The following is a 27876-nucleotide window of genomic DNA, read 5'->3' as shown; positions in this document are numbered from 1 at the left end:
TGGTCCTCACTTTCCTTTTGCACATACCGAGCTGGTATGTGTCACTTTATGGAATAACATAGTATCTGACTGGGTTTCTTATATGGGGTCCTATGAGCAATGTACTGTATATACATATGTATATGTCAGAGTCTTCCATCAGAACTCCCAAACTATACCTCTGACAGAAGGCAATACGACCAGAGCCTGACTAAATGAAAAATAATAGCCTTTTAGTCAAACCATATAACCAGATATTAGAACATAATTTGGGGTAAAAATCCCACCTCACAACCACATTCTTAAAGGTGAGCTGACACAGCAATCAACTATTGGGAATGAACCATTCATTACCTTTAAATTTAAATTCAGCTATCCCTCCGCTGTATGGAGATGAGCCATTGCTGGAGTGTTTGTGAGTCCTATATAATGGTAGCAAGTAGTTCAACGACATAGAATTTCTGTCCCCTAAGAGTATAACTGTGTGATGCAGCTTCAGCCTGTTTCTCCTGCCTCCTGCTTGTGATATGATCCTCCCTGCCAGCTCTTACAAGCAGGTGGCAGACTGCATCTCATAGGTATTCACTGGAGATTCTTCATAAAGCACTCACAAATAGTGTAGACAGGCAGTGTGCATCATGTCAATTATATCACTTTGCAGCTAATCATTATATAAACTCACCTACTATATCACTGAACCTCCTGGTCTCTTATGGCTTCAGCAGAACTCCATGTATGGAGGGCATACAGAGGAACAAGAAAGGCAGAATACGGTTGGGAGGAGAGGTGCCTGAGACCTGACAGGAGGGAATTGATAGGTGAGATGTAATCGTGTAGTTCCCAGAAAGTCAGTCACACAGGAGAGACTGACCGCCTGCCTATACAGGAGAGCATGCTCTGGTCTGGTTGTCAGACTGGGACTGCATGACACAGCTGCATACAAAGGTAGGGTTCAAAATGTATTGATGTAACTGAGCTAAGATAAAACAAATTACACTGCTAGAATATTGCTGGCGAGTTAGGATAGTTTCACATATGTGGCTGTCTTCTCCAGCAGGCTGTTCGGGCAGAGAACAGCCTGCCAGAGTTCTCCGGATCTGGCATTGCCGAATGGGGTCCGGCGATTTTTGTCTGGCCGATTCCCGGCATTCTCTGCCGGAAGCGCCAGCTGCAGATGTGAAGGTAGTCTTAGCATTATATGTACAAACAATTACTGGTGGTCTTATTTAAAGGAGGTCTGCAGGAAACAAAACAAAAAATTAAAAACACTAAAAAAGATATCATTAATAAACATTCACTTATTTTGTCTACGGTGTTTTTTTTACACATTATTATAGAAAAAGAAGAGTTTATGGTAAGGTTGGAGCTGCACAGTGCTCTTGACCGTGACACCTATCACACTTTCACTATGCTACATCCAAGTCAAAGTGAATAGAGTTGCATTGTGACTTGTGGGTTGCTGCAATACAGTTGAATTTGCACCGTAGACAAAATAAGTGAATGTTTATTAATAATATCTTTTTTAGTGTTTTTAATATTTTTTTTGTGCATCAAACAAAAAACATTCATTATTAGCACTTTAGTGACAGTTCTGTTAACTTAGGCTACTTTAACACTAGCGTCGGGGCTCCGCTTGTGAGCTCCGTTTGAAGGGTCTCACAAGCGGCCCCGAACGCATCCGTACAGCTACCAATGCATTCTGAGTGGATGCGGATCCGCTCAGAATGCATCAGTCTGGCAGCGTTCAGCCTCCGCTCCGCTCAGCAAGCGGACACCTGAACGCTGCTTGCAGCGTTCAGGTGTCCGCCTGGCCGTGCGGAGGCAAACGGATCCGTCCAGACTTACAATGTAAGTCAATGGGGACAGATCCGTTTGAATTTGACACTATATGGCTCAATTTTCAAACAGATCCGTCCCCCATTGACTTTCAATGTAGAGTCTGGACGGATTCGTCTGAAGCTACTTTCACACTTAGAATTTTTTCTACAATATAATGCAGACGGATCCGTTCTGAACGGATCCCAAGTCCGCATTATATGAGCAGATCCGTCTGGGCAGACCCCAGACGGATCCGCTCTGAACGCAAGTGTGAAAGTAGCCTTACAATACAAATTGTAGTGATAGAAATCTGTATCAGAATGTAAAATGTATAGTTGTTTATTGCAATTTGGCTAGTGTTTGTGTATTAGTAATATTATCACAATTATTACAATTAACAGTATTCAGTTTTTATTTATTATAGGCCATAGAGAAAATATAATGCCAAGAATCTTAGGTATTGGGAATAAAACAATAGTAGAAGTAGAAATTGGTAAGTTGTGAAAATGAAATATGAATGTACAGTAATGATCCTAGGAGAAGAAAAAAAGTTTGCATTTAAATGGACTGTCAATCTTCAGATAACCTAAATATATTTCTTCGTGAATGGCACTGTAATTGTGACTAAATGCACTGCTTATAAAAGAAAGAAATGAACCAAACAGGAAATTTCTTATACTGTCTGTCTGTCTATCTATCCAACATCCACCAGGTTTATGAACAGGTTGCATGTTTGGTTGATGAATCTGTCATAGGCTTAAAACAACGCTAAGTTGGAAACATCTGAGGCCCCACTCACATTCATGTGTTAGAAAAAATGGTCTTGTATATGGTTTCAAGCTTCACGTATGTACAGTGCCTTGAAAAAGTATTCATACCCCTTGAACTTTTCCATATTTTTTTCACCCACAAACATATGCGTAATTTATTGGGATTTTATGTGATATACTAACACAAAGTAGCAAGTATGTGTGAAGTGAAAATAAAATGATATATGGTTTCTAAAAAATGTTATAAATAAAATTATGGAAAGTGTGGTGTGCATTTGTAATCAGTTCCCTGTACCCTGATAGCCCTAAACAAAAATCCAGTGTGACCAATTGCCTTTAGAAGTCACCTAATTAATAAATAAAGTCCACCTGTGTGTAATTTATTCTCAGTATAACTACAGCTGTTCTGTGAAGGCCTCAGAGGTTTGCTAGAGAACATTAGTGCTCAAGCAGCATCATGAAAACCAAGGAACACACAAGACAGGCCAAAGATAAAGTTGCGGAGAAGTGTAAAACAGGGTTAGGTTATAAAAAAAAAAGTATCCCAAACTCTGAACATCTCACAGAGCACTGTTCAATCCATCATCCAGAAATTGAAGGAGTATGGCACAACTGCAAACCTACCAAGACATGGCCATCCATCTAAACGGACAGCCCAGACAAGAAGAGCACTAGAGGCCCTTGGTCCCTCTGGAGGAGCTGCAGAGATCCACACCTCAGGTGGTAGAATCTGTCCCCAGGACAACTATTAGTCGTGTACGCCACAAATCTGGTCTTTATCGAAGAGTGGCAAGAAGAAAGCCATTTTTGAAAGCAAGCCATAAGAAATCCTGATTGCAGTTTGCCACAAGTCATGTAGAAGACACAGCAAACATGTGGAAGAAGATGCTTAGGTCAGATAAGACCACAGTTGAACTTTTTGGCCTAAATGCAAAATGCTATATGTGGAAGAAAAATAACACTGCATCACCCTGAACACACCATTCCCAACGTGAAACATTGTGGTGGCAGCATGCTATTCTTCAGCAGGTACAGGGAAGCTGGTCAAAGTTGATGGGAAGATGGATGGAGCTAAATACAGGGCAATCCTGGAGGAAAACCTGGTAAAGGCTGCAATTGACTTGAGACTTGGGGGAGGTTTACCTTCCAGCAGGACCCTAAACATACAGCTAGAGCTACAATAGAATGGTTTAGATCAGGGATGCTCAACCTGCGGCCCTCCAGCTGTTGTAAAACTCCCATCATGCCCTGCCTTAGGCTGATAACTGTAGGCTATCTGGGCATGCTGGGAGTTGTAGTTTTGCAACAGCTGGAGGGCCACAGGTTGGGCATCCTTGGTTTAGATCAATGCATATGTGTTAGAATGGCCCAGTCAAGGTTCAGACCTAAATGCCATTGAGAAAATGTGGCAAGACTTGGAAATTGCTGTTCACAGATGCTCTCCATACAATCTGACTGAGCTTCAGCTATTTTGCAAAGAAGAATGCGCAAAAATTCAAGGCTCTAGATGTGCAAAGCTGGTAGAGACATATCCCAATAGGTTTTCAGCTGTAATTGCAGCAAAAGGTGGTCCTACAAAATACTGAGGGCTGAATACAAATGCTAGCCACACTTTTATTATTTTTATTTATTACAAATGTTGAAAACCATGTCTCATTTTCTTTTCACTTCACACATACTTGCTTCTTTATGTTGGTCTATCACATAAAATCCCAATAGAATACATTTAAGTTTGCAGGCATAATGTATTGTTAGACGATGCATAAAATGCTTAGAAAAGAGTCTAAGGCTACTTTCATACTAGCGTTAATATTTGTCGATATTGAGATCCGTCATAGCGGCTCAATACCAGAAAAAAACACTTCCATTTTGTCCCCATTGATTGTCAATGGGGACAAACCGTAACTAAACAGAACGGAATGCTCCAAAATGAATTCCATTCCGTTCTCATACCGGAGAGAAAACCGCAGCATGCTGCAGTTTACTTTCCGTCCTTGGATGTGGAGCAAAACGGATTTGTCATGAAACGCATGACCCATAATGCAAGTCAATGGGGACGGATCCGTTTTCTCTGACACAATCTGACACAATAGAAAATGGATCCGTCCCCCATTCACTTTCAATGGAGTTCATGACAGATCTGTCTTGGCTATGTTAAAGATAATACAACCGGATCCGCTCATAACGGATGCAGTTGGTTGTATTATCAGTAACGGAAGCGTTTTTGCTGAACCCTGCTGGATGCAGCAAAAACGCTAGTGAGAAAGTAGCCTAAAACAGTTAGTACATGTGATGCAAAGCATGCACACCAAAGAAACTGCACATGTTCATAGTAACATAGTAAATAAAACCGAAAAAAGACATTTGTCCATCCAGTTCGGCCTGTTATCCTGCAAGTTGATCCAGAGGAAGGCAAAAAAAAAAACCTGTGAGGTAGAAGCCAATTTTCCCCATTTTAGGGGAATAAAAAATTCCTTCCCGACTCCAATCAGGCAATCAGAATAACTCCCTGGATCAACGACCCCTCTCTAGTAGCTATAGCCTGTAATATTATTACTCTCCAGGAATACATCCAGGCCCCTCTTGAATTCCTTTATTGTACTCACCATCACCACCTCCTCAGGCAGAGAGTTCCATAGTCTCACTTCTCTTACCGTAAAGAATCCTCTTCTATGTTTGTGTACAAACCTTCTTTCCTCCAGACGCAGAGGATGTCCCCTCGTCACAGTCCTGGGGATAAATAGATGATGGGATAGATCTCTGTACTGACCCCTGATATATTTATACATAGTATTTAGATCTCCCCTCAGTCGTTTTTCTGAAGTGAATAACCCTAATTTTAATAATCTTTCAGGGTACTGTAGTTGCCCCATTCCAGTTATTCCTTTAGTTCAATAGTAAATCTGTGTCATTGCCTTGCACAAGTTGCCACAGCATACTCAATGACAGGACACAAAATAGTAGCACTGGATCGGGGAGATGTGAAATAGCATTTGGCATAAATTCATGGATAAATCTGCCCTTTACTATCTCCATATAACTGGCAGTACCACCTCCACAACTAATTTTATTCAGTGTCGGTAATCTGTTCAGTAAATGATCTCTGTCACCACCTCCATTTGGCGTAGTATATGTGGTGTACAGGGCCTCACCAGTCCCAACATGGAAAGCTTTTTGTGGTGAGGTTACATTTAATAGGGTTTGTGGTCTTGGAGGAGCTAGTTCTTAGTATATGTTCTAAGTATAAGTAGTAAATTATCTTATTTTCTCTATGACTGTTATAAAAGATATTGATTTGTGTTCAGATAATGGTCTGCGGTTAATCATAAGTTGTGTTAGAAGATGAATCATACTTTCCTTTACATCTCTGTCATAGATGAAAGATAACCAGCTAAAAAGCCTATCTAAGGGTACTTTCACACTAGCGTTGTTTGAATCCGGCGGGCAATTCCGTCGCCGGAACTGCCCGCCGGATCCGGAAAAACGTGTGAAAACGGATTACATTTGAATCCTGATCAGGATTCTGATCACAATGAAAAAATGCATTGGAAAAAATGGATCCGCCATTTATGGACTTTAACTTTATTTGCACATTTTTCAGGTTTAACATGCAAAAGCCGGATCCGGTTTGACTGAACACACGGCGCCGGATCCGGCATTAATGCAAGTCAAAAAGGGAAAAGGCCGGATCCGGCGTTCAGTCAAAGTGTTCCGGATTTTTGGCCGGAGGTAAAAAATACAACATGCTACGGTTTTCTGAAAAGCCTGATCAGTCATAAAGACTGAACTGAAGACATCCTGATGCATCCTGAACGGATTACTCTCCATTCAGAATGCATGGGGATAAAACTGATCAGTTCTTTTCCGGATTTGAGCCCCTAGGACGGAACTCAGCGCCGGAAAAGAAAAACGCAAGTGTGAAAGTACTCTTAGGGCTCTTTCACACTTGCGTTGTCCGGATCCGGCGTGTACTCCACTTGCCGGAATTACACTCCGGATCCGGAAAAACGCAAGTGTACTGAAAGCATTTGAAGACGGAACCGTCTTCAAAATGCGTTCAGTGTTACTATGGCACCCAGGACGCTATTAAAGTCCTGGTTGCCTTAGTAGGAGCGGGGAGCGGGGGAGCAGTATACTTACAGTCCGTGCGGCTCCCGGGGCGCTCCAGAGTGACGTCAGAGCGCCCCATGCGCATGGATGACGTGATCCATGTGATCACATGATCCATGCGCTTGGGGCGCCCTGACGTCACTCTGGAGCGCCCGGGGAGCCGCACGGACGGTAAGTATACTGCTCCCCGCTCCCCACTACACTTTACCATGGCTGCCAGGACTTTAGCGTCCCGGCAGCCATGGTAACCATTCAGAAAAAGCTAAATGTCGGCTCCGGCAATGCGCCGAAACGACGTTTAGCTTAAGGCCGGATCCGGATCAATGCCTTTCAATGGGCATTAATTCCGGATCCGGCCTTGCGGCAAGTGTTCCGGATTTTTGGCCGGAGCAAAAAGCGCAGCATGCTGCGGTATTTTCTCCGGCCAAAAAACGTTCCGTTCCGGAACTGAAGACATCCTGATGCATCCTGAACGGATTTCTCTCCATTCAGAATGCATTAGGATAATCCTGATCAGGATTCTTCCGGCATAGAGCCCCGACGACGGAACTCTATGCCGGAAGACAAGAACGCAAGTGTGAAAGAGCCCTTAAACAGAATCGCTCTGTAAATGGTAGTTATAGAGGACCTGTCACTCTTCCAGACATGTCATCTTTAGTAACTACTGGCTCACGGCTAGATGCTGGAACGATGGGATTACACACTGGAACAGACATCTGGTCATATGAATTGACATCATTAGACTGCAAGACAAATGACAACTTGCATTCCCCATGTAGTAACAATCCTGGAGCATCTATTCTTATTAGTCTATGTTATATAGTTCCTCTGTTATAAGAGTAGATTCTCCCACTACATGGAGAAGACAAGTAGTTACTAAAACAGACATGTCTGGAGAGGTGACAGGTCCTCTTTAAAGGGCTTCTGTCATCAGGAACATGGTTATTAAACTGGCTGACTTTAGATACAGTATGTGCTAATGGCAGCTGAAGTTCTCTTTGTTTCTTCTTTCTATGTTCTTTTATTTTATGCCCTTAGGAGTAATGGGGTGTTGCACCTACCCCTAGAGGCTCTGTTCGCCTTCCTCTGGCCGCACCCTCATCATGTTGATTGACAGGGCCAGGCAGGATGATGTGAATTTAAATAGAGCAAATGTAGGGGGCGTATTACACTACTTGATGTTTGGGCAGGATGAGTTCTGATTTAATAATAAAGGACCTATTGCGCAGGCCAATGCAAATTACAGCAGTTGTTCCTCCCCCGTTCAGTGGTATTGATTATTGGCCACACATCTCTGATTACACAGCGAGGTGCGATGCCGATAATCAGCTGTTTTTCATTCTAATGAGAGATGCAAATCGGCCGACAAACCAGCATTTTCTCATTTATCAGGTCATCCCTGATGATTATTCAGGTCAGTTATTGGGAACAAGTGTTCCTATAAACAATTTTTCCTGATAATTGGTCCAAAAATCACTCATTGTAATAGAGCTTTTAGATTAAACTTATTTATCATGGTCACTGATGTGGAATAATAAATTTGGTGCATCTTTAGACAGTCTAGGCTAAGTTTATACCACCTGTCATCTATAATAAAATAATAAGCATCTCACTGTGACTCTGTACAGAGCACACTACTTTATTCTGGTACCTTCCAAAAAGGAAACATAAGTATTATATTTATTAGATAGTTTAATCTGTGCCAGAATTTTGGCACCACTTTGGTTCGCTGTGTCACGTAGTAAGCCCCGCCCCCTTTCTTGCAAAGCCACACCCATGTTCTACTAAGTCACAACACATTTTGGGGTCTAAAATTCTGCTCCAATGTTTCCCTAACAACTGAACATGCTAGCTTCATAAAACATGCATCAAGCAAATGAAAGTAAATTATTTGAATAATTAAGATATTTTTATTTCCAGATAGTAGAGGAAAATATGGAATCAGCAACACAAAAATTCCAGTTAGTACTTTTGTGGCTCCTCCTTGGTCTTTTATGACAAGTGGTGATGTTTCTATGCATTTTATGAGACCCCTGAGGCCAGTGATTGGCTGCAGCTGTCACATGAATGATGAACAGATGTAGACACAGCATCCACATTCAATGTTCTGGAACATTGAAGATGGATGTTGTGGCTACATCTGTTTGTCCTTGGAGAACCATCCCACATATTACAAACTGGCATCCAGATATTCCCGGTGCTCTATGTTGTGCTACTCTGCTTACCTGTTGAATGTCCAATGAATGTTCTTTTGCGGTCTGTCAGGCTGGCATGTGTATTTATATATATATATATATATTTTTTTTGCTCTACAGTATAGTGTAGTAGACTATATGATACTGTGCATATTACGAGTTTTTGGCTCTGAGGGAATCATACTCTGAGGGAATCATACACCAAGTTGGCACAATAATTTCCTCTTCTACAGAAAGGATCTGTATGTAAATCAATGTCTGCCCGGTATTGGTTTGCTTGTTGAGAGGCCTTTGATGTGTGTCAGGAAAAATTAGGTTTCTCTTTGTGGACAAGATGGCTTAGGGAAACTTCTCCATAAGGAACACAGAGCCATTCGCAGAAAGCTGTGTTTAGTTTTCCTTAGCATAGGAGCCTATAGACAATGCATGTCACTTGAATTAGAAATGATATGACGCTAACTCACTCCCTGACTCTTTTCTTATGCCAAATTATAAACAGGCTTTTGTTTTAACCTTATTTTAACCTTAACCTTAACCTTATATTTTTAGTATAAATAACGTATGTATTTCCTATATCCACTTGATGATGAAAGACATGAAAGCACTGCTCCTTTTTAGTGCAATCTGCAATGTCATTACAATCTGGTAATGTGGTTGTATTATAGGCTTCAGGTCAATAGTTATGTATTAACTATTAATTTTATTACACTTGTTTATATATAAGTAAGCTGTTATGATATATTTTGATATTTGTATATTTTGTGGTTTCATACAATATGTATTATTTTTGGCTTGCTGCTGTGTCAGTATGGCAGTATCCCTATATAGGGATGAGAAAAAGTCATATCATGTCATATTATGTAACTAACATGAATCTGACCAGTTGTGTAACTAGAGTCCTATGGGCCCCAGGATATCTTTTGGCCCTGGGAACCCCCTACCCCATGAGATCCAGTGGCATTGCTGGAGATTGTGTCCCCCAAAAATAATAAATTGTAGTACAATTTCCTATATATAACACACTCACCATCATACAGTTAATAATACATTATACGAGTTAGAAATATTATCTTGTGAATTCATATTGCACACTGACACTATTATAATGGTGGTATATAAAATGATGCGGTACTGCAGCGCGGACAACAGTTTTATTCATGAGTAACAAATATTGCTACCATACTGTTAGTGAATAAAACCCAGAAATGTAAGAGTAATATTACCAAAAATAACACCAGCCAAAAAATTCTACCAGACCATGAACACATATTACAATAACCAAGTGAATAAATAACACCATACTGATAATAAATAGGAACCACTGTAGTAAGACCAAGATTACCACCATACAATGACCATATATTGGTACAGTAGATACGAATTGTACACAAATAAGTGATTACAGTATAGTTATATCCAGTGACTTAAAGGTGACGTCCTCTCTGATTTCAGTCTTTCACTATTCCTTTTCTACTTCATCCAACCCAGACCACCATAAATACTTCATTCAGCCACAATTCAATTCTGCAGAGTGTAACACAGAAATATCTTTGTCTCATCGCTCCTCATAGCTAAGCACACTTTTGCACGTGGATTTTAAAGGCACATTCGTTCAGTCAGCAGATTTTTCTTCCATGGCATCTGCTGTAGGAATCTGAGGCTGGCCCTTGGACTTCTGGTGTGGATTTTCAGTTGTGTATGCTATGGATCTACCTACACATTTAGCCCCATTCAATGGGCTAATCCATGAGTGATCACATGCTGCAGTTTCCATGTGAAAACTAATTGACTACTGGTGGACGTGAAGCATCATCAGAGCTTTGCTGTTAGTTTTTTCTTTCCCATTCTAGCAGATTATGGCCTCATGCACATAACCGTTGTGTGTTTTGCGGTCCGCAAATTGCGGATCCGCAAAACACGGATGGTGTTCATGTGCGTTCCACAATTTGTGGAACGGTGTGGACAGCCATTAATATAACTGCCTATTCTTGTCCTCAAAACGGACAAGAAAAGGACAGGTTATATTTTTTTTGTGAACCACGGAACAGAGCAACGGATGTGGACAGCACACGGAGTGCTGTCTGCATCTTTTGCAGCCCCATTGAAGTGAATGGGTCCGCATCCAAGCCGCAAATACTGCGGCTCAGATGCGGACCAAAACAACGGTCGTGTGAATGAAGTGAATGGGTCCACATCCAAGCCGCAAATACTGCGGCTCGGATGTGGACCAAAACAACGGTCGTGTGCATTACTGAACATATTCATGTTATTTTTCTTAGGAAAAAATTATAGCATTAAATGTGAAGCATCAATTACAAAAACTGACCAAAAAAATGCACATCTTTACTGGGTAAGAACAAACAGAAGTAACATTGACAATCCTGATGACATTTTGGATCCATGTACTTCAACCATGAGCAAAACTTGCACAGGGAAAATGTAAGTACTAATAGTTTAATCATTTTCCTACATTCTTTCATTGATTAGTGTCACTAATTTCATTTGTATGTGCATAACCATATATATTCAAAGGAAACTATTTGCCCTCCTATTGTAACTATCCTACTATTTATGCTTGGATCACTGGAGAAATCTTGGAGGCGATTGTGGGAAGAGGCGATAAGAGGAGAGGAGAGAAGGAGGTCTAGTGAAGATCGGAGAATGCGCGTGGGGGTGTATCGGGAAAGTAGCTCAGAGATGTAGGGAGGGGACAGGTTATGGATGGCCTTGTATGTATTTGTTAGTACTTTGAAGTGAATTCGCTGGGCAATGGAGAGCCAGTAAAGGGATTGGCAGAGGGGAGAGGCAGAGGAGTAATAGGGTGAGAGGTGGATTAGTCGGGCAGCAGAGTTGAGGATAGATTGGAGGGGTGCGAGAGTGCTAGATGGAAGGCCACAGAGGAGAGTGTTGCAGTAGTCTAGGCGGGAGATGATGAGGGCATGTACAAGCATTTTCGCAGATTCAAAGTTAAGGAAAGCACGGATGCGGGAGATCTTTTTGAGTTGGAGGTGGCAGGTGGTGGAAAGTGCTTGGATGTGCGGTCTGAAGGAGAGGGCAGAATCCAAGGTCACTCCAAGGCAGCGGACTTGATTGACCGGGGAGAGTGTGCAGCCATTGATCGTGATAGATAGGTTTGTTGGGGGGGGTTGAGCAAGATGGGGGAAAGAGGATGAATTCTGTTTTATCCATGTTAAGTTTTAGAAAGCGAGAGGAGAAGAAGGATGATAAAGAAGATAGACATTGTGGGATTCTGGATAGTAAGGTGGTGATGTCTGGACCAGAGAGGTAGATTTGTGTGTCGTCAGCGTAGGAGTGATACTGAAAGCCATTGGACTCTATGAGCTGTCCCAGGCCAAAAGTGTAGATAGAGAAGAGCAGAGGTCCTAGGACAGAGCCTTGTGGGACACCAACAGAGAGGGAATGAGACGAGGAGGTGGTGCGGGAGTGGGAGACGCTAAACGTCCGGTCTGTGAGGTATGATTTGATCCAGGAGAGGGCCAGGTCAGTGATGCCAAGAGATGAGAGAGTTTGCAACAGAAGGGAGTGGTCAACAGTGTCGAAGGCAGAGGACAGGTCAAGGAGAAGGAGGAAAGAGCATTGTTTCTTGGTTTTGGCTGTCAGTAGGTCATTGGTGACTTTGGTGAGGGCAGTCTCAGTCGAATGGTGGGGTCGGAAGCCAGATTGTAGGCGGTCAAAGAGGGAGCAGGAGGAAAGGTGAGAGGACAGTTCAGAATGGACATGTTGTTCAAGTAGCTTTGAGGCATACGGAAGCAGTGATATGGGGCGATAACTGGGCAAAGAAGATGGGTCAAGTGAAGGCTTTTTGAGGATGGGTGTAATGGTAGCATGTTTAAAAGCAGAGGGGAAGACACCAGAGGTTAGTGATAGGTTGAAGAGATGAGTTAGGGCTGGGATAAACACTGTGGTGAGGTTAGGGATGAGGTGGGATGCGATTGGGTCAAGTGCACAGGTGGTGAGATGTGATATGGAGAGTAGAGTGGAGAGTTTTTCTTCTGTAATGGTGGAGAAGCGGGTTTTGGGAGAAGAGGACCGAGCAGTTGTGTAGAGGGTCTGTGGGGACTGTGTAGTGAAGCTTTCTCTGATGTTGACTATCTTTTGTTTGAAATATTTGGCAAAGTCCTCAGCTGAGAAGAGAGGAGAGGGGGGGGGGGCGCTGGGGGACAGAGAAGGGAGTTAAAAGTGCTAAAAAGTTGTTTAGGGCTGTGGGCCAGGGAAGATATGAGAGATGAGAAGTAGGCCTGTTTTGCATCAGCGAGTGAGGATTTGAATATGAGGAGGGATTGCTTGTATGCGGTGAAATGATCTTTTGAATGGGATTTCTTCCATCGCCGCTCAGCAGCCCTGGAAGCTTGTCTGAGTTTTTTGGTCAGGTTGGTGTGCCAGGGTTGTCTGTTAATTTTTTGGGTTTTGTTGTGTGTGAGGGGGGCAACAGTGTCCAGAGCTGTACTTATTGTGGTGTTATATAGGGTGGTAGCCGCATCTGGGTCTTGGAGGGAACAGATGGTAGAGAGTGGGAGAAGAGAGTCAGAAAGCAAGCGAAAGTCTAGATGTTTAAGGTTCCTGCGGGAGTGTGCTAGTGTGTGGACCGGGGGGGCAGCAGAAGAGACCAATGAAGAGAAGGTGAGTAGGTTGTGGTCAGATAGGGGGAGAGGCGAATTAGAAAGGTTAGATAGGGAGCAGAGGCGGGTAAAGATAAGATCCAAAGTGTGACCATCTCTGTGGGTGGGTTTGATTGATTTGCTCAGTTTTGAAACAAATCCTTTCCCATCCTATTAACTTAGACTTATTATAGAGTTTTTTTTAGGCCAATTTCACATGAACTTATTCAGTCTGTGAAATGCACTCCATGTGATAGCAGTATTCCCCAGACTGAACGCTGCTCCTGTGACACAAACTCACTGCATTTTATTGATTTATAATGCTGTGTGTTCCTGCCTGACCTTGGCTGTACTGAATAGTACTGACGGCATTATATCAGTACAATTTAGTATCCACAAGGTTGGACCAAAACACACAGTATTATAAATCATTATAATGCTGCGAGTTTTTGTCACAGGATTCACCAGAATTGGAGCCACTCATAGAGGAGATCCTATTTGACACCCCATGACAACCATATGCCCTAATAGGATATGGACAGGGATAGTCTACATGAAGCGAAATCTTTAAAACTATGCCGCAATAAGTTACAGCACCTCAGAATGCAGGGGTGCATTAAACATATGTTGGGCCTTCATTTCAGTCCTCTTGTAGGGTGCCTAAAGAGTTTTCTGTCAGAGCTATCTTAGTCCCTTGGCAGGATATACTGCTAGTGACATCTTTATCTACAGAGCTACTTAAGGGCTATTTTTTTGTGGGGTGATCTGTAGTTTTTAGTGATACCATTTTGGCGTATGTATAACATTTTATTTAATTTTTTGGGAGGTGTAGAAAAAGCTGCAAATAGGACATTTTATTCCATTCTGTTCACCATGCAGGATAAATACAGTTATTATTTAATAGCTCAGGCATTTTTTTTTACTGATTATAAATTTTTATGGGAAAATGGGGTTATTCGAATTTTTACTTTTTTTATATTTTCAAAATAGTTTTTTACTTCTCTATGTATTTTTTAAGCCCCCTAGGGGGTTTGAATATGCAATCTTTAGAACGCTTGACCCGTACATTGCAATGAATTGGCATTGCAGTATATATCAGATTCTGTATTTTTTTATGGAGCCCTCCCACCTGCAGGCCTCCATAAGAATTACAGCTGTAATAGTCTCGGATGTTTTAGAGAGACCATGGAGAAGGAATGATTTTGAATCGGAAGTTGGAAGTTGTCTGGATTAAGCGTGCCATCGGTCTTTGTTTGGCTGCAGTGATTAGCCTGTATTCTCTATGTGACCAATGCAACCAGTCACTGACCTCAGCAGTCAGGTGGCATATATGTCATTAACTGGAACATTATGGCCCAGATTTACTAATCCTAAAGATGGCGTAAGCATAGACCGGCTCTCTAGACTTGCATCAGGTTAATCACAGGGGCTCAGGCTGGAGGATAAATCTGGTGCAGGGATAGACACTTTTCTCTGAGTCTATAACAACTATTAATTTTCTTACTTTGAGACAGAGTTTTATGCCAGAATTTTGGTGCGATTTTGGAGTAAAGTAATGCATCTTAGACCCCGTCCCCTTTCATATAAAGCTCTTTCCTTTTCCACTAAGCCCAACACCTTGTTGAGCATGTCAGAAAAAAGTGTAGAAACCCTAGATGTGCCAAATTGTGCCATTTTTTAAACAGATTATTGGAGCAGAAGCATTAGTAAATCTGGGGCTATGTGTTAAATGTTCCAGTCAGACAACCCTTTTAAATTGACTATGAAATTTAGAAAACGTGAACTTTTATCATCACTAATTTATGATATGCCAATTTTTTTATTTTAAGAGAATCCACAAATTCTACTCAGAGTACTGACCTGTACTTAATAAATCTAAGTGATGATGATATAAACTATCCATATATATGCAAATTGGACTCCTTTAAAGGCGGAGACATGAGACTATTTGAGCTCAAATTAAAAGGTAAGACATTCAATTTTATCAAGTCTGTTTTTAAGTCAAAATAGTTGTTTTTATCTGACAAGAAGAACCGTAACTTGAAGTTCCTGGACCCTGCCCTTAATCACAACATGTAATAGGACCCCTACCTACCATGTCCCATTTATAATGCCTCATTCACACACCAGTGGTCAGTGATTTCCATCAGTGATTGTGAGCCAAAACCAGATCAGTTATAACAGAAAGATCTGCCGCACCTGGTTTTGGCTCAAAATCACTGATGGAAATCACTGAACAAAACACTGACGTGTGTGATTCTGATATCATGTGTTCACGTGCTAAATTTTACAGTGCCTATTTTGTATCAACCACTGTGGTTCAGTAAAGGCTTTTGAACTAATGTAAGCTCCTTTTTTCTTAACAGATAAGAGCCAAGATCTTTCTAAGAACGTCTTCACAAAATCAATTATTGCATCTATCATTTGCTCTGTCTTAATTGTTTTTCTGATCTGCTTGTGCATAATGTTCAGGATGCAAATTGTTCTCTTATACCGCAGTTTAACTGGAGTAGATGAGACTATTGGAGGTTAGTGTCCCATCTTTCTCTTTCAACAGTTACAAACAGTGTAGGTGTGCACTGAAATATTCAAAGATTTTAATGTAACTGAAAAACAAATGAAAAAGTGGTCCCATTAAATATGTCACGGACAGAAGGAAACTCTAATGGTATGGTTCTCATTTGCTTCATAGATTCTGTTTATAATAGAAATCACGAAGCAGTTGCCGATGGACTCCATGACTTATCATGGAATCCGCTGGCCCAGGAGTCCGACAAGGCAGCATGTTGCACATGATATTAATGTCAATTTAAAGAGGGCACTGTGTCTCCTCTTATCTTTTACTCCATTACAAAAATAAAGATAATGCCTGTCAGCAATGTATTAGATATATTTACATACAACTAATATAAAAAAAAAAACTGCTATGAATTTTTTTTATCATCAGGCTTTAGGGATATGTAAGGCAGATCTTCAGAATTAGGGCCTCTACAATGATCCTCAACATCTCAACTTAATTTTGAGTATGACACAGAGGAAAGAAGTCTATTAAGTTTCCTTACAGTCATACCTATCTTTCTGGGATATGACAGACTCTGATTGTGTGGTATCGCAGTTGGGCTGGGTGTGGAGCACAACTGTGGGCACTGCTGTACTGAGTGGCCCATGTTATTGGGCAATTCTATGTGGTAGGCATAATGTTATGGAAAATTTCATGTGGATAATATCAATACCATGGTGGAGACTGTTTAGCTACATTATGGTTTGAGCACTGCATTCTTTAACATCTGCTAGGTGACCCTACTATGTAGGTTGTACATGTGGTTCAAAATGGAAGACTGTCTGCTGTGAGTACTACAATTTGGATCAATTCAGATGTGGCACTGTATGGGCTAAAGTAAAGCATATACAATATCTGAAAAATTTGCAGCAAGTGATTCAACACGTATACTTCCATTCTTAACAACTGGTAGCCATTACTATAGCCCTCAGTTACCTGGTCTTCCCATATATTGTGATCTATAGAATATGCAATTAATTGTCTGTGTAGATAAACATTATCTATTTTTTCCTCACTCAGATGGAAAAGAATATGATGCTTACCTGTCTTTTGAAAGTTCTTCCTCCTGTGAATCAGATGAAAGACATTTTGTATACCAGACTCTTGCTCCAATCTTAGAAGATAGTTTTGGCTATAAACTTTGTATTTTTGAGAGAGATGTAGTTCCTGGAGGAGGTAAGAATAAACTTGTTTTATCTGTTCTTTATATATTTATAGATGAACATTTATAACATAATATAGCAAAGTGTAATTATCATTTTAATTTTAAATGTGTAGGGACAGTAATGTTATTAACTTTTGTATGTGCTTGTGTGTATATATATATATATACAGTACAGACCAAAAGTTTGGACACACCTTCTCATTCAAAGAGTTTTCTTTATTTTCATGACTATGAAAATTGTAGAGTCACACTGTAGGCATCAAAACTATGAATTAACACATGTGGAATTATATACATAACAAACAAGTTTGAAACAACTGAAAATATGTCATATTCTAGGTTCTTCAAAGTAGCCACCTTTTGCTTTGATTACTGCTTTGCACACTCTTGGCATTCTCTTGATGAGCTTCAAGAGGTAGTCCCCTGAAATGGTTTTCACTTCACAGGTGTGCCCTGTCAGGTTTAATAAGTGGGATTTCTTGCCTTATAAATGGGGTTGGGACCATCAGTTGCGTTGAGGAGAAGTCAGGTGGATAAACAGCTGATAGTCCTACTGAATAGACTGTTAGAATTTGTATTATGGCAAGAAAAAAGCAGCTAAGTAAAGAAAAATGAGTGGCCATCATTACTTTAAGAAATGAAGGTCAGTCAGTCAGCCAAAAAATTGCGAAAACTTTGAAAGTAAGGGCTATTTGACCATGAAGGAGAGTGATTGGGTGCTGTGCCAGATGACCTGGCCTCCACAGTCACCGGACCTGAACCCAATCGAGATGGTTTGGGGTGAGCTGGACCGCAGAATGAAGGCAAAAGGGCCAACAAGTGCTAAGCATCTCTGGGAATTCCTTCAAGACTGTTGGAAGACCATTTCAGGGGACTACCTCTTGAAGCTCATCAAGAGAATGCCAAGAGTGTGCAAAGCAGTAATCAAAGCAAAAGGTGGCTACTTTGAAGAACCTAGAATATGACATATTTTCAGTTGTTTCACACTTTCACACGTTTGTTATGTATATAATTCCACATGTGTTAATTCATAGTTTTGGTGCCTTCATAGTCATGAAAATAAAGAAAAATCTTTGAATGAGAAGGTGTGTCCAAACTTTTGGTCTGTACTATATATATATATATATATATATATATATATATAATATATCAGGGAATTTTGTGTAATTGTATTATCAGATTTTATTAAGTGTTTAGCTAAGTGTCCCTGCCTGTTTGAGCTGCTGCCAGCACTGATAACTGAAAGACTGAAAGAAAATCTCCCCTATATCTTCCTTCCCCACTCCTTGTTTATTAAGTGCTAGGAAGATACAGAAGAGCGGGGTTGCCAGCAATTACTGTTTCAGTACTGTGTCAATGCTGACTGCAACCAGCCCCACTCCCCTCTATCTTCCAAATGTGTGCCTAGTTAGTTAGTAAGTGCTGGGAAGGTATCGGTGAGCGAGGCTGCCAGTAATCGGCTCTGACACTAACTGTAATGTCTTCCTGTGTGTAGCACCTACTGCTCCTGCTCCTACTGCAAAAAATGATGTAGAAATATAATGTTACAGGTAATTTAGTTAAATAAGAAATCCTATGTCTATGACAAAGCACAAGATCTTCAGCATCAGTCACATGCCTGTTTCAGAGATTTTTTATCAGGATTTCTATAGGAAACACAATTTATGAATTTTTTGCCACAATGTGAATCGATACCGCTTACAGTTAATCACCATGTGTACTCAGCAGAGTATTTTTACTGAAATACCTGCTAACCTACTTTTTCCTGTATTGCAGCTCAGGTTGATGACATGAACTCATTTCTTGAAAAGAGCAGAAGATTAATCATTGTGTTATGCAATGACTTCCCTTCATGCAAAGCAATGTATGAACTTGAGAGTGGTTTACACAAAGCGATGGTGGAGAGGAAGATTAAAGTCATTTTGATTGAATCCACACCTTTAAGTGAGCAAAGCTTCCAGCTAGAATCTCTGCAACTTCTTAAGATGAAAAATAGAGTCAAATGGAAAGGGGATAAGTCTCGTCCTCTTAATTCACAATTTTGGAAACAAATCCAATATTTAATGCCAGCAAAGCCTATCAAGTCAAGTAGTCGTTTTTCCACACTAAAAGCAATATCGGTAGATGTTAGTGGAGAAATGTCCTGAGGCATGAGTAGTTAAAAATCTCTTCAAAATTGATCCAGGACTGACATAATTTTATTTTTTCATGGCTAAATGGTGGAATTTCTGAGCGACTTTAAAATGAGTAGTTACTTTTTTCCTCTACTGAGTAATATTAAAAGCACCTGGAAACCTGTTAATTGTTCATTAAGGTTTGGATTACTCTTTAGAAGAATTGTCTTACCAAAACTTGGTGTGTAGCTCTAGCCTAAAGTAGACCAATTATGATATACAATATTTATTGTACACTCCATAACAGTGAAGTTGCACCAAGAAGGACATGCCGTAAAATCGAGGAATTAGCAGGTGTCATTGAGATCACATTTTCAAGCACCTAGCTCTAATCTGTGGCATATGGAAGAGCCATACAAGCCAGATTGAAAGCAGTTTTTATCTACATAAAACCTCAAAAATCGGATCAAATTATGTGGTATATTTGTGTGATGTCTCCTATTTGCTGACTTGCCAGTTATTACCACTTGTCGTAAACTAAGAAGGACAGAATTTATAAACTTATGGACCTTTGTTTATTAGGCAGATTGCTATGCGCCTAGGCGTCAGCACCGCATGCCTCAGTGGTTGGGAGAACAGTGACGAATTGGAATAGCAGCAAGCAGTGCACAGAGGTGTACCTCTGCATGGATGGACCATCTAACTTAGAAGTATGGCGTGTTTTAATCCATTCTGAACGGCAAGTGAAAGTAGACATCACATCTCAGGTGAACAGGTGGCAAACAGTGTCTACACAAACCATCAGAAGGATTTTGCATGATATAGGGCTATGAGCCAATCATCCAGCTACAGATGTTCCATTGACCTCATGCCACCGCTCTCAAAGACTATCATGGTGCACAGCAAGACAGTGATGGAGGCTGGCCTAGAGTTTTATTCTCTGCAACGAAAAGGCCCGCTTTTGTCTCGGATGTAGACATAGTCAGACATTGGTCTAGGGATTACATGGGAAACGCCATGAAGAGGCCTTCACAAGGGAACATCACACTGGTCCTACTCTCATGATTATGGTGGCAAAATGTATGGTAGCCAGACTCCTATAGTTTTCATTTCAGGTACACTAACAGCTTGCTATTAAATTGATTTGGTTGTGGAACCAGTGGTATGGCCATTTATCCAAAATGTCCAATTTTTCAACATGACACCAGGCAACATGTTCCTCATCCTACTGTGAGCAGCCTGTGTGGTATAAATGTGCTACCATGGCCTGCAGTGTCTCCAGACTTGTTTCCCATCAAGCACATCTGGGACGTCACTGGTTGCAATTTCAAAGGGAGTTGTCAGCAGCAGATCTTGATGACTTGTGTGCCCAAGTGCATTCAGTGTCGCAGAACATTCCTCAGACAACCATTAATAACCTCATTAATAGCATGCCAAGGTGTGTAAATGGGTGTATTTCTGCAGCTGGCACTCGATACTGGATAAAATTAGATGTTTTGTTTCCATTTTTTATTTGCATATCATTAACATGTTTATCAATCCTGTGATCTCCATAATTTCCATAATTTTCCTTCTTAGTGTAGATTATTTGGTTTGCATATAGGGCATAATAGAAATTATATTCAAAACAGAGACAAAACTGTGTTCCTACAGGCCCCTGCTCTCCAATGAATGATCAGTTCAGTTTGCTTACAGCCAGACAGGCAAATGCTTTCTAAACCAGGTCATTCAGGGGGAAGAGCTTACAATAATTGTACATACCTGTAACAAAAAATATTAACATTTCTTAAATTAGGAATGAACTGATGAGGGGGTCATTTTTAAGTCTGGCTTTGCTTTGTGAACCTGAACCAAATTTATGAAGTGGTGCACCGTAATAATATATGTAGCATGAGTGCTATGTGGTTTACACCTTTAGGTTTAAACTACACTAGGGGGTTGCCTGGTGTGGGTTGCACCTTCTTTGCGTCTTTTGCAAACGTCGCACATAGTAAATGAGCCATGATCAAGGTCTAATCTCACTTTTAGCTCATAAACATAGACCACTGTGACAAATGGCGAGGATCACTAAGTATAGCAAATTTAACAAATGCAGAAGAAAATGTGACAGTTGTCATAACTTTCTCGTTTTTTAGACCACAAAACTAACATATCTAATTTGATAAATCTCCCCGAGTGCTTATTACATGTATTCTATTTATGTATTTATTTATTTTACATATGTACTGTGTACAAGTGCCTGTTTTGTGTTGGCAGAAAGGAGTAGGCACAGGGAATCTACTTTCTTCATGTCTTCACTCCCATATTAACCAAAACAATCCAACAGGATTTATTCGAATGAATTAGCAATATACCCATACTATTGCCAATATTCTCTTTAAAGGGGTTGTCTGGGTTCAGAGCTGAACTCAGACATACCCAGAATTTCACCCATGCAGCCCCTCTGACAAGAGCATTGGAGCATTTTATGCTCCGATGCTCTTTTTTGCCCTGCACTGAATCATGCAGGGCAAAGGCATTTTCAGGAGTTCAGGTGACGAACCGAGCTCTCCTTAGGGCTGCCAGGCGGAAGCTTCCGCCCAGCAGTGAGCCCGGTGACGTCACCGGCTCTGATGGGAGGGTTTTACAGGCTAGGGCAGCGCTAAAGCCGGACTATCAGAGACGGTGACGTCACTGAATACACTGCTGGGCGGAAGCTTCCGCCTAGCAACCCTAAGGAGAGCTAAGTTCATCACTGGAACTACTGAAAATGCCTTTGCCCTGCGCAGGGCAAGGGAGCGCATCGGAGCATGACATGCTCCGATGCTAACATCAGAGGGGCTGCCTGGGTGAAAATATGAGTATGTCCAGGTTCAGATCTGAACCTGGACAACCCCTTTAATGTGTTTAGTCTTTCCTGGATGATCTTAACCACTTCAGCCCCCAGTGCTTAAACACCCTGAAAGACCAGGCCACTTTTTACACTTCTGACCTACACTACTTTCACCGTTTATTGCTCGGTCATGCAACTTACCACCCAAATGAATTTTACCTCCTTTTCTTCTCACTAATAGAGCTTTCATTTGGTGGTATTTCATTGCTGCTGACATTTTTACTTTTTTTGTTATTAATCGAAATTTAACGATTTTTTTGCAAAAAAATGACATTTTTCACTTTCAGTTGTAAAATTTTGCAAAAAAAAACGACATCCATATAGAAATTTTGCTCTAAATTTATAGTTCTACATGTCTTTGATAAAAAAAAAATGTTTGGGTAAAAAAAAAATGGTTTGGGTAAAAGTTATAGCGTTTACAAACTATGGTACAAAAATGTGAATTTCCGCTTTTTGAAGCAGCTCTGACTTTCTGAGCACCTGTCATGTTTCCTGAGGTTCTACAATGCCCAGACAGTACAAACACCCCACAAATGACCCCATTTCTGAAAGTACACACCCTAAGGTATTCGCTGATGGGCATAGTGAGTTCATAGAACTTTTTATTTTTTGTCACAAGTTAGCGGAAAATTATGATTTATTTATTTATTTATTTTTTTCTTACAAAGTCTCATATTCCACTAACTTGTGACAAAAAATAAAAAGTTCTATGAACTCACTATGCCCATCAGCGAATACCTTGGGGTCTCTTCTTTCCAAAATGGGGTCACTTGTGGGGTAGTTATACTGCCCTGGCATTCTAGGGGCCCAAATGTGTGGTAAGGAGTTTGAAATCAAATTCTGTAAAAAATGACCTGTGAAATCCGAAAGGTGCTCTTTGGAATATGGGCCCCTTTGCCCACCTAGGCTGCAAAAAAGTGTCACACATCTGGTATCTCCGTACTCAGGAGAAGGTGGGGAATGTGTTTTAGGGTGTCATTTTATATATACCCATGCTGGGTGAGAGAAATATCTTGGCAAAAGACAACTTTTCCCATTTTTTTATACAAAGTTGTCATTTGACCAAGATATTTATCTCACCCAGCATGGGTATATGTAAAAAGACACCCCAAAACACATTCCTCAACTTCTCCTGAGTACGGGGATACCAGATGTGTGACACTTTTTTGCAGCCTAGGTGGGCAAAGGGGCCCATATTCCAAAGAGCACCTTTCGGATTTCACTCCTCATTTTTTCCTGAATTTGATTTCAAACTCCTTACCACACATTTGGGCCCCTAGAATACCAGGGCAGTATAACTACCCCACAAGTGACCCCATTTTGGAAAGAAGACACCCCAAGGTATTCCGTGAGGGGCATGGCGAGTTCCTAGAATTTTTTATTTTTTGTCACAAGTTAGTGGAAAATGATGATTTTTTTTTTTTTTTCATACAAAGTCTCATATTCCACAAACTTGTGACAAAAAAGAAAAACTTCCATGAACTCACTATGCCCATCAGACCTTGGGGTCTCTTCTTTCCAAAATGGGGTCACTTGTGGGGTAGTTATACTGCCCTGGCATTCTAGGGGCCCAAATGTGTGGTAAGTAGGTAAATGACCTGTGAAATCCGAAAGGTGCTCTTTGGAATGTGGGCCCCTTTGCCCACCTAGGCTGCAAAAAAGTGTCACACATCTGGTATCTCTGTATTCAGGAGAAGTTGAGGAATGTGTTTTGGGGTGTCTTTTTACATATACCCATGCTGGGTGAGATAAATATCTTGGTCAAATGCCAACTTTGTATAAAAAAATGGGAAAAGTTGTCTTTTGCCAAGATATTTCTCTCACCCAGCATGGGTATATGTAAAATGACACCCCAAAACACATTCCCCAACTTCTCCCGATTACGGAAATACCAGATGTGTGACACTTTTTTGCAGCCTAGGTGGGCAAAGGGGCCCATATTCAAAAGAGCACCTTTCGGATTTCACAGGTCATTTTTTACAGAATTTGATTTCAAACTCCTTACCACACATTTGGGCCCCTAGAATGCCAGGGCAGTATAACTACCCCACAAGTGACCCCATTTTGGAAAGAAGAGACCCCAAGGTATTCGCTGATGGGCATAGTGAGTTCATGGAACTTTTTATTTTTTGTGACAAGTTAGTGGAATATGAGACTTTGTATGAAAAAAAAATAAGCATTTTCCACTAACTTGTGACAAAAAATAAAAAATTCTTGGAACTCGCCATGCCCCTCACGGAATACCTTGGGGTGTCTTCTTTCCAAAATGGGGTCACTTGTGGGGTAGTTATACTGCCCTGGCATTTTCCAGGGGCCCTAATGTGTGGTAAGTAGGTAAATGACCTGTGAAATCCTAAAGGTGCTCTTTGGAATATGGGCCCCTTTGCCCACCTAGGCTGCAAAAAAGTGTCACACATGTGGTATCGCCGTATTCAGGAGAAGTTGGGGAATGTGTTTTGGGGTGTCATTTTACATATACCCATGCTGGGTGAGAGAAATATCTTGGCAAAAGACAACTTTTCCCATTTTTTTATACAAAGTTGGCATTTGACCAAGATATTTCTCTCACCCAGCATGGGTATATGTAAAATGACACCCCAAAACACATTCCCCAACTTCTCCTGAGTACGGCGATACCAGATGTGTGACACTTTTTTGCAGCCTAGATGCGCAAAGGTGCCCAAATTCCTTTTAGGAGGGCATTTTTAGACATTTGGATACCAGACTTCTTCTCACGCTTTGGGGCCCCTAGAATGCCAGGGCAGTATAAATACCCCACATGTGACCCCATTTTGGAAAGAAGACACCCCAAGGTATTCAATGAGGGGCATGGCGAGTTCATAGAAATTTTTTTTTTTTGGCACAAGTTAGCGGAAATTGATATTTTTAATTTTTTTCTCACAAAGTCTCCCGTTCCGCTAACTTGGGACAAAAATTTCAATCTTTCATGGACTCAATATGCCCCTCACGGAATACCTGGGGGTGTCTTCTTTCCGAAATGGGGTCACATGTGGGGTATTTATACTGCCCTGGCATTCTAGGGGCCCTAAAGCGTGAGAAGAAGTCTGGAATATAAATGTCTAAAAAATTTTACGCATTTGGATTCCGTGAGGGGTATGGTGAGTTCATGTGAGATTTTATTTTTTGACACAAGTTAGTGGAATATGAGACTTTGTAAGAAAAAAAAAAAAAATTCCGCTAACTTGGGCCAAAAAAATATCTGAATGGAGCCTTACAGAGGGGTGATCAATGACAGGGGGGTGATCAATGACAGGGGGGTTGATCAATGACAGGGGGGTTGATCAATGACAGGGGGGTTGATCAATGACAGGGGGGTGATCAGGGAGTCTATATGGGGTGATCACCACAGTCATTGATCACGCCCCTGTAAGGCTTCATTCAGACGTCCGGATGCGTTTTGCGGATCCGATCCATCTATCAGTGGATCCGTAAAAATCATGCGGACGTCTGAATGGAGCTTTACAGGGGGGTAATCAATGACAGGGGGGTAATCAATGACAGGGGGGTGATCAGGGAGTCTATATGGGGTGATCACCACAGTCATTGATCACGCCCCTGTAAGGCTTCATTCAGACGTCCGGATGCGTTTTGCGGATCCGATCCATCTTTCAGTGCATCCGTAAAAATCATGCGGACATCTGAATGGAGCTTTACAGGGGGGTAATCAATGACAGGGGGGTGATCAGGGAGTCTATATGGGGTGATCACCACAGTCATTGATCATGCCCCTGTAAGGCTTCATTCAGACGTCCGGATGCGTTTTGCGGATCGGATCCATCTATCAGTGCATCCGTAAAAATCATGCGGACATCTGAATGGAGCTTTACAGGGGGGTGATCAGGGAGTCTATATGGGGTGATCACCACAGTCATTGATCATGCCCCTGTAAGGCTTCATTCAGACGTCCGGATGCGTTTTGCGGATCGGATCCATCTATCAGTGCATCCGTAAAAATCATGCGGACATCTGAATGGAGCTTTACAGGGGGGTGATCAGGGAGTCTATATGGGGTGATCACCACAGTCATTGATCATGCCCCTGTAAGGCTTCATTCAGACGTCCGGATGCGTTTTGCGGATCGGATCCATCTATCAGTGCATCCGTAAAAATCATGCGGACATCTGAATGGAGCTTTACAGGGGGGTGATCAGGGAGTCTATATGGGGTGATCACCACAGTCATTGATCATGCCCCTGTAAGGCTTCATTCAGACGTCCGGATGCGTTTTGCGGATCGGATCCATCTATCAGTGCATCCGTAAAAATCATGCGGACATCTGAATGGAGCTTTACAGGGGGGTGATCAGGGAGTCTATATGGGGTGATCACCACAGTCATTGATCATGCCCCTGTAAGGCTTCATTCAGACGTCCGGATGCGTTTTGCGGATCCGATCCATCTATCAGTGGATCCGTAAAAATCATGCGGACGTCTGAATGGAGCTTTACAGGGGGTTGATCAATGACAGGGGTGTAATCAATGACAGGGGGGGTGATCAGGGAGTCTATATGGGGTGATAACCACAGTCATTGATCACGCCCCTGTAAGGCTTCATTCAGACGTCCGGATGCGTTTTGCGGATCCGATCCATCTATCAGTGGATCCGTAAAAATCATGCGGACATCTGAATGGAGCTTTACAGGGGGGTAATCAATGACAGGGGGGTGATCAATGACAGGGGGGTGATCAATGACAGGGGGGTGATCAGGGAGTCTATATGGGGTGATCAGGGGTGATCAGGGGCTAATAAGGGGTTAATAAGTGACGGGGGGGGGGGGGTGTAGTGTAGTGTAGTGGTGCTTGGTGGGACTTTACTGAGCTACCTGTGTCCTCTGGTGGTCGATCCAAACAAAGGGGACCACCAGAGGACCAGGTAGCAGGTATATTAGACGCTGTTATCAAAACAGCGTCTAATATACCTGTTAGGGGTTAAAAAAAACACATCTCCAGCCTGCCAGCGAACGATCGCCGCTGGCAGGCTGGAGATCAACTCTCTTACCTTCCGTTCCTGTGAGCGCGCGCGCCTGTGTGCGCGCGTTCACAGGAAATCTCGGCCATCGCGAGATGACGCATATATGCGTGACTCTGCGCAGGGCTGCCACCTCCGGAACGCGATCCTGCGTTAGGCGGTCCGGAGGTGGTTAAACAAGTTATCCCATGATTAATGTGAAAAAATGAAAATCATACATACACTAGGACACGTCAACCTCTTTCTAACAACATTAGAACCAGCTCTATACCTCACATGGATCCAGAGATCTCCACATTCATTGCTCCTGTTATTCTGCTAGATTTATTTCGAGCTGGCAGTTTAGGGGGGGTGTCCTTTCTCAAACAGCATGTCATGTCTGCTGCAGTTGAAGGACGGAAATGAGAATGTGCTTCCGTCTTAGCGAACAGGACAAAGAAATTATAAAAAGGGAAAACAGAAGGTGGCGCTATACAGATAGATTTCATTGAATAACTGAGTAGCTTTATTTAAATTTTTAGTTACATGCAGTTACAAAAGTATTCAGATCTCAGGTTTGAAAACTGTAGAATATTATTCGTGGGACAACCCCTTTAAGTTGAAACCACTTTAACAGTGTTAATCTATAGCTAATTCAATTGGTTGAAAGACACAGTCAATTACTGTGGCCTTTTCATATGTTAAA

General features: G+C 41.6%; 1 protein-coding gene across 1 annotated transcript in view; it reads left to right on the top strand.

Moving 5' to 3' along the window:
• IL18R1 (interleukin 18 receptor 1) overlaps nucleotides 1-21796 on the top strand; it is a 47506-nt gene extending 25710 nt beyond the window's left edge. The window contains exons 7-12 of the mRNA XM_040425021.1: nucleotides 2222-2290; nucleotides 11152-11311; nucleotides 15321-15457; nucleotides 15858-16019; nucleotides 17072-17227; nucleotides 18993-21796. Coding sequence (XP_040280955.1) covers nucleotides 2222-2290; nucleotides 11152-11311; nucleotides 15321-15457; nucleotides 15858-16019; nucleotides 17072-17227; nucleotides 18993-19363 — 1055 coding nt within the window. The 3' untranslated portion in view covers nucleotides 19364-21796. The remainder of the gene's footprint in view (nucleotides 1-2221; nucleotides 2291-11151; nucleotides 11312-15320; nucleotides 15458-15857; nucleotides 16020-17071; nucleotides 17228-18992) is intronic.
• The last annotated feature ends 6080 nt before the right edge of the window (nucleotides 21797-27876 follow it).

This window comes from Bufo bufo, chromosome 3, assembly GCF_905171765.1.
Source record: "Bufo bufo chromosome 3, aBufBuf1.1, whole genome shotgun sequence".
Lineage (NCBI taxonomy): Eukaryota > Metazoa > Chordata > Amphibia > Anura > Bufonidae > Bufo > Bufo bufo.
Note: the sequence above shows the minus strand (reverse complement) of the source record. Positions and strands in the feature narration are given on the sequence as shown.